This window comes from Hevea brasiliensis, chromosome 13, assembly GCF_030052815.1.
Source record: "Hevea brasiliensis isolate MT/VB/25A 57/8 chromosome 13, ASM3005281v1, whole genome shotgun sequence".
NCBI classification, from domain to species: Eukaryota; Viridiplantae; Streptophyta; class Magnoliopsida; order Malpighiales; family Euphorbiaceae; genus Hevea; species Hevea brasiliensis.
Genome location: NC_079505.1, coordinates 79,632,919 through 79,644,561, shown reverse-complemented (window position 1 = coordinate 79,644,561; position 11,643 = coordinate 79,632,919). Strand labels below are relative to the sequence as shown.

The 11,643-nt window shown below is 35.9% G+C and overlaps 2 protein-coding genes and 1 pseudogene across 2 annotated transcripts; 1 reads left to right on the top strand and 2 right to left on the bottom strand.

The window, feature by feature from the left end:
* Positions 1-914: 914 nt before the first annotated feature.
* LOC110660769 (protein COBRA) lies at positions 915-4,592 on the top strand. The gene is made up of 6 exons (XM_021819196.2): positions 915-1,163; positions 1,911-1,990; positions 2,440-2,896; positions 3,242-3,401; positions 3,517-3,791; positions 3,915-4,592. The coding sequence occupies exons 1-6, from the start codon at positions 1,061-1,063 to the stop codon at positions 4,205-4,207; spliced, it is 1,368 nt and encodes a 455-aa protein (XP_021674888.2). The 5' UTR covers positions 915-1,060; the 3' UTR covers positions 4,208-4,592.
* Positions 4,593-4,863: 271 nt separating this feature from the next.
* Positions 4,864-7,542, bottom strand: LOC110660770 (COBRA-like protein 4; annotated as a pseudogene).
* An 855-nt stretch (positions 7,543-8,397) lies between these two features.
* Positions 8,398-11,375, bottom strand: LOC110660687 (COBRA-like protein 4). Its single transcript, XM_021819061.2, has 6 exons — positions 10,858-11,375; positions 10,672-10,751; positions 10,048-10,504; positions 9,674-9,821; positions 9,185-9,465; positions 8,398-9,013 (listed from the first exon to the last, which is right to left on the bottom strand). Exons 1-6 carry the CDS (start codon positions 10,925-10,927, stop codon positions 8,727-8,729), a joined length of 1,323 nt encoding a protein of 440 aa, XP_021674753.2. The 5' UTR covers positions 10,928-11,375; the 3' UTR covers positions 8,398-8,726.
* Between the last annotated feature and the right edge of the window lie 268 nt (positions 11,376-11,643).

Sequence of the window (11,643 nt, the reverse complement as noted above, 5' to 3'; positions counted from 1 at the left end):
CAGAGTTTAATTCCTTTTAAAATCTTATTTATATTTAGTATAAATTTCTTATTTCAAATTAATATAAGATGACATACTCTTTTATATTTAAACATGAAAATTTAAAGTATAAAATTTACAGATACATAATTTAATATTAAAATATGAAGCAGTCTGAATTTAAATTTATTTAAAAATTAATTTATATTTAACATAAATTTTTTATTTTAAATTAATATGAGATGAATAATTATAGTAAATATTTATATATACATAAAGGATAAAAAAAAATATTTGTAATTTGTGAAAGACTTACTAATATATGTTTTTAGTTGAACAAAGCTTGAGAAACAAGTTAGTGGAAAGAGTTCTTTTGAAGATTTTTTTTTTGAAGTAACCAACACTGTTTATTTATCATTATTTCATGGTGATTATCATTACTTAAACCAGTGCTTTCTTTTGATGCCTTCCAAGAATATTTATTTGTACAAGTAATAGTTTTCAGGATAATTCTCCCAATTAACTTTTGTTTTGCATTTAAATCATGCTTTTCTACATTGAAAAATACTATAAATTTAAAAAGAAAATTGTCTAATTTATTTTATTTAATAATTCAAATTATATTATTAATATGGTAATTTTATATTCGAATTTTTATTCCCTTATTTTTTATATTAAAAAAATTTAAAAAGAAAATTATCTTATATAAAAATGAAAGTTTTTATTTTATAAATATAAAATTAAACATGAACAGAATTAAAACATGTTATGTATAAAATTATAGAGTAAAAGGCAGGGTAAAATATGTTGTTAGGTGATAAAAATTAAAGAATAGAAGGACATTATAGTAATTTAAGATGCATGGCAATGGCATAAGCAAAGAACAGTTAAGAGTCGCATTAAACGGTAAGTGGCTTTATAAATCTTCTACTCGAGTTTAGAATATCTCTCTTCTCATGTGAGAAGAAAGTCCACACCCATTTCCCCTGTCGCGTCTCTCTCTCTCTTTCTCTCATATGCAGATCTTGAGCTAAGCCACAAGCATAAACATCAGATTTACATCATTAATCTGGCATTCAGAATGGACTTCCACTTCCCATCACTCACTGGATCCATTACTAAACTCTGCTCCTTCACCATTTTGCTTCTTTTCTTGCTTTCTTGCTCCACTTTCACTCCTACAGGTCAGTCTTTTTTCAACTTTGTGTTTTCCCGTATGCTTTTGTTGTTTTTTTGAATTGGTTTTCGTTTAATTGCCACCGATTTTGTCTAATTTTAATGCTACTCGACTGTTTAAGATTGAGACTGTGTGTTGTTTTGATTCCAAATTTGTGAAAACAATCAACTGGGTTTATATTAATTTAGATTTAAGATCTTGTTGTTTCATTTAGTTGCATTAATCTATAAAGATACTGCTGGTGGTGGGTGGTTAGTAGTGACCTTTTTAAAATTTTTTTTATCGGGCTCTATTTCACCAATTTGTAATCATTTACCGTAGGATGCTAAGCCATCTTTTTTATTCACTTGATGCTTGGATTTGTAAGTGTATTGATAGCTTTTTTGCCGTTTTACTAACCTTCAATACAAGCATTTATCTGTTCTTTCGCTACAGTATTCGTTGGACATTGTGAAATTCTTGGAAATTAGGCTGGTTGTTTTGGCCGAAAATATTTTGTGTTTGATGCATTTAGGAAAATGGGTCTAACGAAAAACATTTTTCTGATAAAGGAAAACTAGAGAACTCAATTTTTTTTAGACTTTGACAATCTTATTATTAAAATATGAAAACACTTGTAGACACATACAATTAGTTTAACATTGCAATCAAACAAAGGGAAAATGTTTTCTTCCATATAAAATATTTTTCATGTACAAGTTATTTTCCTTAAAACAAATGGAGCTAAAATTAATCAAAGTTTTCTTATTTGCAGAAGCCTATGATGCTCTTGATCCAAATGGGAATATCACTATCAAATGGGACGTAATAAGCTGGACTCCAGATGGCTATGTTGTAAGTATTAGTATATGATTCGGTTTTATGTAGTGCGTCTACCAGTCTGAGAGTCTGATTCACATCTAGTGTGATTCAAGTTGAATCATCTTCTCATCTGGATAAGTTAATTTTTTGCAAAATTTAAGGTTTTCTAAAAGTTGTTAATGTAATTCACTCGAACGCTCATTGCTTCCTCTAGTTTTGGAGTAGTTTTTAGTTCCATTGAATCAAGAGTGGAATCTCCCTAAATCTATAGGAAGTGAAATCCTTTTTCTTCCTTCCTTCTTGATCACCCTCAGCTTGATATAGTAATGGCTTTTGTGCGTTAACAGATTCTAATTACTTGTAAATCATATGTGATTTTGAAGAACAATTTGGAATTTCAGAATCACCATTTTCAATTGCTTGGAGTTCTTACCTTGTGTAATGGAGTTTCTAATATATTCTATGTCAATCATGCTTGACAGGCAGTTGTTACCATGTACAACTTCCAGCAATATCGCCACATTCAAGCTCCAGGTTGGACATTGGGTTGGACATGGGCAAAAAAGGAGGTAATATGGACCATGATGGGAGGCCAAACCACAGAGCAAGGGGATTGTTCCAAGTACAAAGGAAACGTCCCCCATTGCTGTAAGAAGGATCCTACTGTTGTGGATTTATTGCCAGGAACTCCTTACAACCAGCAGATTGCAAATTGCTGCAAAGGAGGAGTAATAAACTCATGGGCACAGGACGCTGCTACTGCAGTAAGCTCCTTCCAAGTTAGTGTAGGTGCTGCTGGAACCTCTAACAAAACAGTTAGATTGCCAAAGAACTTCACCCTGAGAGCACCAGGGCCTGGATACACTTGTGGGCCAGCAAAGATTGTGAGAGCAACCAAATTTATTTCATCAGATAAAAGGAGAGTCACTCAAGCTTTAAGTAAGTTATATGCTAATCTTTGAACTTTTTAGAGGATCATTATTATAAATATATTTTTCTGGACTGGATTGTGCCGCCAATCTGATACTATCAAATGCAGATTTTCAGAAGGTTGCTCAATATCAGTAGCATCTTCATATTGTGCTCTTGCATTTGTATAGTTTATCTTTCCATATCTTTCCTTGATTACAGTAGTTCACCCAGAAATAATTTAATGTTGTTAAAGTGAAAATTATACTTTTTATGGATCAAAGGTTGAATGGAGATGTAATTAATGCCAATCATTCCTCTTCTCAACATAAGCAACTTTAGGAGTTTACCTAACATTCTGGCATATTATGGCAGTGACCTGGAACGTTACTTGTACGTATTCTCAATTCCTGGCTCAGAAGACACCCACCTGTTGTGTTTCTCTGTCCTCTTTCTATAATGACACAATAGTAGGTTGCCCGACTTGTGCTTGTGGCTGTAAAAACAGCACAAATGGACCTGGGAGCTGTGTGGAGTAAGTTCTCATTTTTGTTTTTGCTGTACCTTTCTCTCTTGAATTTATAGACATGATTCTGCAGATATTGCCCTAACACTTTCTTCTTATCTTTTCCCTTAATGGTACCTTACAGTCCGGATGCTCCACATTTAGCCTCTGTGGTCAGTTCAGGCAAGAATGACCTTTCACCTTTGGTGCAGTGTACTAGCCATATGTGTCCAATCCGAGTCCATTGGCATGTTAAGCTCAATTACAAGGAGTATTGGCGGGTGAAGGTCACAATTACAAATTTCAATTACCGAATGAACTACACACAGTGGAATATAGTTGTGCAACACCCGAACTTTGATAACCTCACCCAGATTTTTAGCTTTAATTATAAATCACTAACTCCTTATGACGGATTAAGTGAGTTAATCTTGCCAGAATTTATCCATCTTCCTCTATTATTTTCCTTAAAAAAGCATTCATAGTTCATAGGTCTTCTGTTTGTGTCTAATGTGGATTTTGGAAAATGAATTATGTTTGCAGATGATACTGCCATGTTATGGGGAGTCAAGTTCTACAATGATCTTCTCTCACAAGCTGGCCCTTTGGGGAATGTACAGTCAGAGCTACTTTTCCGAAAGGACAAATCAACTTTCACTTTTGAAAAGGGATGGGCTTTCCCTAGGAGGATTTATTTTAACGGTGATAATTGTGTGATGCCACCTCCAGATGCTTACCCATGGTTGCCCAATGACAGTTGTCGTCTGATCATCTCTCTATTCCGCCTAGTCATGGCATTCTTGGCGTATATTGTTTTCTTTTTTGCATACATGTAATGAATCATGTCTGAGCCAAACTACTAAAGGTATCTGTTCTTCTAACAATCTGTAAACCTGATCTGGCATGGCCTACACGGGAACATAAAGAAATCCAGTCTATGGGCTCAGAATTCAGATGTGTCAAGTGCTGCAAGTTAATCCAACACAAGGTGCTTCAGGTGCACCATTGCCTGGTCTTCAGTTTATGAATTATCAATTAGTTGTTTTTTTTTTCCCTACAAGTTATTTGATAAGCAGACTGTATTCATGTTTCTGTATGGTTATTTATGTCATGCACAGATCATTTTGTCTGTAGAATATTGTTAGCATATATATGTTTTTATCATTGTAATAAGGAATTGTGTGAGGAATTTATTATTGATTAATGGATTTGTTCCTACCACTGTGTTGGTCTACACTTTTATTTTCAATTACTACATGCCACATCCTATACTACCGAAAAGAAAAACTGAAGTAGATGAACTCTGAAGTGACAGAAGGCAAATAGAAAATGAAACAATTTGATTTTATGGTGATGCACCTTAGACACCTTGGACAATTTGAGGATATTTTTGGGATGTACTATAGATTTAACATGTTCATTCACTCATGTAAAAGATTTCTTCATCTGAATTATCGAACACTTAAAACACATCTTTTTTCTAGTCTGTAGATGAGAGTTAACAATGATTTATGTACCTGTTAAAAAAAATTTGTTCTGGCTTTCAAAACTGCCTCTTCATATCTGTTACGAAGAGATCTGAAGAAATATAATTTTCCCCCATAGAAAATTGATCACCAAACAGACACAAAAATTAAGAGCAAAGAAGCTGCCGCTTTTGAAAATGCAACTAGTTTTGCGTAGGCAGAATTTGGCAGATATGGGTATGCATCAGGTGGTGGCATCTTGCATTCATCACCGTTGAAGTAAACTTTCCTGGGAAATGCCCATCCCTGCTTCAGGCTAAAACTGTTCTTGTCTTTCCGGAGAAGCACCTCAGACTGGACATTTCCAAAAGGGCCAGCTTCCATTAAAAGGTCATTGTAGTACTTCATGCCATAGAACATACCAGTGTCATCTGCACAGACAAGTCAATTACATGTGAATATTAATAATGACTACATTCTGAAATTGCAATATCAGAAAACTTCATGAGCATTTTATCTGATGGTGAGTTTCTGAAACAGGACATGGAAACATGTTAGGATTTCAGGCACTCACTTGCGGATTCGTAGGGTACGAGAGGCTTGTAGTCAAAGCTGAAGACTTGTGTGACATTGTTGAGATTGGGATGCTGGATAACAAGTGTCCACTGCGTGTAGTTCAACCGGTGGTTGAAATTAGTAACAGCAATCTTTGCGCGCCAGTATTCCTTTTAGTTGATCTTCACATGCCAATGCACTCGAATTGGGCACATATGATGCGTACATTGAAGTAGTAGCGTATTGTCCTTTGGCGTGTTTACTCCCTTTCTGTGTGCTTCCTTTGAATTACTCCTGCATTTTTTTGCAATTCAACAGCAGAATTAACTACATATTCATGTATTATAAAGCAAATCTGGAGACAACATAGATTTGTAGGCCAACATGATACAGTTGTCCTTGTTCTGGCATCCACAAGCGCAAGAAGGACAAGGAGTGATCGTCTCATTGTAGAAAGAGGAGAAGGAAACACAACAGCTTGGATTTTTGGAGGCCAGAAACTGTGAGTAAGTGCATGTTACATTCCATGTCACTGCATAAAGATAGATTCGACATTTTATTGGGTGCCTGTAACAATCTAAAAGACGAGATAATTAGAAAAACCTGGGGGAAATGAACTTACTCAGTGCTTGGGTTTTTCGCCTACGATCAGGTGTGAAGAAGATGGTGGATGGCACAACCTTTGCAGGGTCACAGGTGTATCCTGGTCCTGGACCAAGCAAAGTGAAATTCTTGGGCAGTTTCACTGTTTTATTCGAGGTGCCAGCAAGTCCAACACTGACCTGAAAGGCTGAGACTGAAGCTGTAGGATCCTGCCCCCATGCTGCTACCACACCACCCTTGCAACAATTGGTGAATTGCTGGTTGTAAGGGACTCCAGGGAGCAAGTCAACAACTGTTGGAGTCTTCTTGCAACAATGTGGTACGTTTCCCTTGAACTTGGAACAGTCTCCTTGTTCTGTGGCTTGAGCTCCTACCATTGACCATATCACTTCTTTTTTAGCCCATGACCAGGACAGAGTCCATCCAGGGCTCATGATGTGCCGGTACATTTGGAAGTTGCTCATGGTTACCGTAGCCTTGGAAAGACAAAATAATTGAAGGATTATTAGCATGTAAGCTACTAGTTCGCATTTCAACTCCTCAAGAATTTGGTTTTTCTATGCCTCTTAAACATTGATCTAAGAAATTAAAGATTGGCCTTGAATCTGGATCTAACAAGAGATTTTCAAACAAATTATATATATATATATATATAAGTTGTCTAGAGTGCAATGGATTTCCTGCTTTTTGTGGGTTGGGGATATTTTCTTTGCTGAATTTCTTTTAGGAGTTGTTGGGAAGTTTACTTTGAATGACAATATAAAACCAAGCAAATTGTAATGATACTCACCACATAACCGTCTGGTGTCCAAGACATTACATCCCATTTGATGGTTATGTTCCCATTTGGATCTAATGGGTCATATGCAGCTGCAATCATGTGAAAGCAAAAGCAACAAATAAATGAATAGATTGGAAAATAAAAGTCGATAAAATGAAAGAGATTCCAGTTTTGTAGTTTGATAACATGAGCAAGAAAGTTTACCTGCATTGGACAACATCATGAAAACTAAAGCAACCAAGCAATTGAACTTCACTTGAGCAAATAAGGGCCATTGCAGCCACTGCTGATACTCTGTTCCTTGGAAGGAAATTTTGTGAGATGGGCTGGAAGATTTATCATTTCCCATCTCCTTAATTTCAATGGATCACAGTCTTTTCCAGGCAAGGACTGAGAGGGCACAGGTTGCATTTTGTAGTAATAATATGTTAAAAGGGAAAAGAGGAGAACGAAGTGGCTGAAGATGTCTCACCTACTGGTTGTTAGATAAATTATGAGATATTTTAAATTTCTTCATTGTATTCTGATATACACAATACAACACAACACCTTATTTCTATTTTATATATTTTTGGTTACCATGGTTCCTGCATCTTGAAGCAAAATTTTGGTGAGAAATGATGGGCAAAGGTAGCTGGCGGGAGATTTTGAGAGTTCTGAACACAACAGCAACGGTTTTCCATATCAGATTGATGGTGAGTGGTCACAAATCCACATGTTTTACCCCATGACAAACATGCCAGTATTGGACTGCTTAGGATATAGGTCTTCAATTCCACAGACATTTTACCAATCCAGTTTGCTCTGGAGCCTCCCTGTTCTTGTGTCTCCTTGGACCGAGAAGTTACCAACTTTTTTTTTTAATACTTAATAGGGTTAGTTTCATTGCTATAGATGAGAAACCTTATTCCTTATCGATTCGACTCTCTTAAAAAATATTGTAAATTTATTTAAAAATCATGAATGATTGAAGCTGATATAAGAAAAGATTCACACAATCGAAAGTAGAAAAGCAAAGAAAAAAACTGGATTTTTTTGGATCCCTAGAGTGTAGAGATGAACATAGCATAAATGGCAGCAGGTCATACATCCAGATCCATCTATGTTGACTAATAATACTAAAAAAATTGTCAACCAAGTTAATTTTTCATGAAAATGGAAAGCTATTTAGAAGGGTAATTAGACCATTTGCTGTTTTAATGATGAAGTTGAAGCAAGCAAGGCATATTTGTACCACCATTATAAAGGGAAGACCAAAAAAAAAAAGAATACTTTTAGGTGTCCTAAGTCATCTAATATTTTGTTTAATCAAATAATTAAAGCATATATGTTGTGTTGTCATAATCTGAATCACTTGTTTTTTACCCTCTTACTCCTACACTTTTTACTCATACTATAATGAAAATTTTTTACTTGATGGGGTCAATTACCATAAGATTCTTTGAACCATAGCAGTTGCTAAACTTATGACTAATTATTTTTACATGAGGCTTTAAATTGACAATGTCACATTGCTTTTCCCTTAGCATAATTATGAATTTGATTAGAAAGGTCAACAAGCAGATATGATCTTAAAATATTTTCCAACCTCTTCTTTTCCTAATTAAAGTCTTTAATTTTTTTTTTCAGTGTTCAATCATAATATTTCTTGTTAATGGTGGTGATTAGGAATTGGGCATGAATCAAATCCATAGGCAGAGAGAGATTCCTTCAAAGAATTGGGTATGAGTTTCATTTCATTTTTACATTTTTCTCTTATTGATCTTCACAAAATGAGATTTCTCGATACACTAGCCTGTCAACAACTTCCAACCCTTTGTACTTCTCTAAACAGTATTATGCAGGCACATACCTGTTGGTGAAGAAAGATTCCATTTTTGTCATACAACGTTTGAAACCACTTACTACAACTCTTCCTGCTTCAATACATCTATCTTTATAGTCCAATGGTCACCAAAAGGCTATTAACTCCAGAATCAGGAGGGCGCCCAGGATAGTTGACATTGAAATCCAATTTGCAATGGCAGAATTTGGTAGGTATGGGTATTCATCAGGAAGTGGCATCATACATTCATCTCCATTGAAGTAGACTTTCCTTGGAAAAGCCCATCCCTGATTAAATGTGAATGTGTTCGTATCCTTCTCAAGAATCAATTCTGACTGCACATTTCCATCTGGTCCGGCTTCCATTAGGACATCATTATAGAATTTTATACCATAAAACATTCCTGAGTCGTCTGCATATTCAATTCAATATAAAGCATTAGAATTAGCCTAATTATCAGATTCTTCAGTTGCATGGTTTGCCTACTGATCCTGCAGAAATTCTACTAATAGGAAAGCTATTCAGGAATTTTTTTTGAGGGAAGTTCTTATGGACTTACTTATGGATGGGTATAAGAACTTACTTGTGGATGGGTATGGGATGAGTGGCTTGTAATCAAAGCTGAAAACTTGAGTGAGATTGTTGAGATTTGGATGCTGAACAACAAGTGTCCACTGCGTGTAATTCACGAGGTAGTTAAAATTGATAATGGAAATCTTCACGCGCCAGTAATCCTTGTAGTTGAGCTTCACATGCCAATGCACCCTGACAGGGCACATGTGTTGTGTGCACAGCAGTAATGGGGTATTGTCTTGTGTAGGTGGTGTGTTTACTCCCACAACGCTCAGAATGTTCGAATCACTACTGCATTATATTCCATTTAAGTGAGAAGATACAGTAACATTTGTATAAACCTTTATGCTTCTATCAGGAAATAAGATCAAGTTACCAAGTATTTGGTCAAACTAAAGTTGCAAATCTTTCTGTTCAGGAAAGCTTAAGCATCTACCTTATTCTCTAAATCAATGAAGCTCTTTTATATGTGTATATTCAAGATTGGTAAAACGCTCACCTGACACAATTTTTCTTGTTCTGGCAACCACAAGCACATGTTGGACAAGGAGTGATTGTCGAGTTATAAAAAGATGACATTGAGACGCAGCAGGTTGGGCTTGGGGAAGCCAGCATTTGCGAGTAAGTGCACGTCACATTCCATGTCACTGCAGAGAGCAGAAAAAATGATTAGAAGGAAGAAATTTAATTGTAATCCAGAGACTAAGTTGCTGGGTGACTGCAATCTATTTTGCGGTATTTCTTCAAGAAAATGCAATGGCTAGTACTGAATTTTCAAGAAAATTTATATCCAGCAGATACTTGTTCTAGGATCATTGGAAATTTCCACTTTTTCCTTGAAAACCCGTCAGTATTAACAAGAATCAAACATACTCATTGCTTGAGTTTGTCGGCGACCATCCGAGGACAGAAAAACTGAGGGTTGAACAATTGTTGCTTGGCTGCAAGTGTAGCCTCGCCCTGGACCGAGCAAAGTAAAGTTCTTTGGCAGTCTTACTGTTTTATTGGTAGTACCAGATTGACCAACACTCAATTGAAAGGAAGAAACTGCAGTTGAAGGGTCCTGTCCCCAAGATGACACCACACCACCTTTGCAGCAATTGGCAATCTGTTGGTTGTAAGGCACTCCAGGAAGCAAGTCAACCACTGTAGGATTCCTCTTACAACAGTGTGGAATGTTTATTTTGAACTTGGAACAGTCTCCTTGTTCAGTTGCTTGAGCTCCCACCATCGACCAGATGATTTCTTTCTTAGCCCATGTCCACCCCAAAGTCCACCCAGGGCTCATTATGTGCCGATACATTTGGAAGTTGGTAATTGTGACCACTGCCTACAAAAATCATAGCAATAATTATGAGAACTTATTATTGCTATACCAATCTTTTTTACCTCCTTCTCACCTTTGGTAATAGAAATACAAAATCACATTCTGCATTGAAATGAAGCAATTTGGCAATTGCTACTAGACATGCCAGTTAAAAGGAAAAAGACACATACCACATAACCATCTGGAGTCCATGACATAACATCCCATTTGATTGTTATATTCCCATTTGGATCCAATGGGTCAAATGCCCCTAAAAATGTAGATTACGGTTAGAAAGAGGAAGAAAGCAAGAGATTGCATTATTAGCATCAAGAGAACCAAATTCTAATAATGAAATTTATGAAATAGCGATTAACCTGCTTGAGAAAAAATCATTGCAAAGACAACAGCAGAAGCAAATGGGTAAATAAACCTATCCAATTCCATACTTCAAGTTCTCTGATATCTAGGGTCTTTCGGCAGAAGGTACGAAGATGAATGAAGAAATTAGCGCCAAACCATTAAGCAAATAAAGGCTTGAAGCAATTCTTTATACCAGACTCATCTGCTCTCATGTTTGGCTTGTGCTCATCTATGTGATAGAAAAAATGTTTTATTGAGAGTAATCAACAACCACCGATAATCTAAATAAAGGATATTGCAGTGATTGAAAGAGCAAAAGAAGCTTTCAAAGCTTCAAACAAATAATTAAAAACAAAAAAACTAAGATCACATATAAAATATGCCGCCTAATTCCTTGTCTAGAATTTCTTTATATTTAGTTTGGTTTGTAAGAGAGACGAGACTTGGCTGCAACTAGACCAATAGGAGCTGGAACAGGTGGTCAACTCTTCTTATGAGAGTGACCTCTTAGCTGCTCTTATATGCCAGACTAATTCCACAGTAATGCCACTGCCTTTCATATAGAATAAGAAGTTGAAATTACAAGAGCTCTCACTTTCATGGGGAGTAATTTGATACTGTAAATTGCTACTTACATAGGGATTAATAGATCAATTTTCCAAATCCCAGAAGTTAGTTAGCAGTTCAGTTGCTGAACGTCAGAAAACACTTCCCATCTAACTTGGCTGAAATCAGAATGTGAACAATTCTTAAGTTGGGATAATCAAGTAGAGATTGACTTTTAATGAGTCAATTAACAA

Bases quoted from the DNA above. Each gene is read 5' to 3' on its own strand.
- LOC110660687 (XM_021819061.2), bottom strand. From the start codon at position 10,927: ATGGAATTGGATAGGTTTATTTACCCATTTGCTTCTGCTGTTGTCTTT. The intron at 9,822-10,047 runs GTATGTTTGATT...TGCTCTCTGCAG, and splicing joins CCGACAAACTCAAGCAATGA to TGACATGGAATGTGACGTGC. The intron at 9,466-9,673 runs GTGAGCGTTTTA...AATATAATGCAG, and splicing joins AACAAGAAAAATTGTGTCAG to TAGTGATTCGAACATTCTGA.
- LOC110660769 (XM_021819196.2), top strand. From the start codon at position 1,061: ATGGACTTCCACTTCCCATCACTCACTGGATCCATTACTAAACTCTGC. The intron at 2,897-3,241 runs GTAAGTTATATG...ATATTATGGCAG, and splicing joins GAGAGTCACTCAAGCTTTAA to TGACCTGGAACGTTACTTGT. The intron at 3,792-3,914 runs GTGAGTTAATCT...TTATGTTTGCAG, and splicing joins AACTCCTTATGACGGATTAA to ATGATACTGCCATGTTATGG.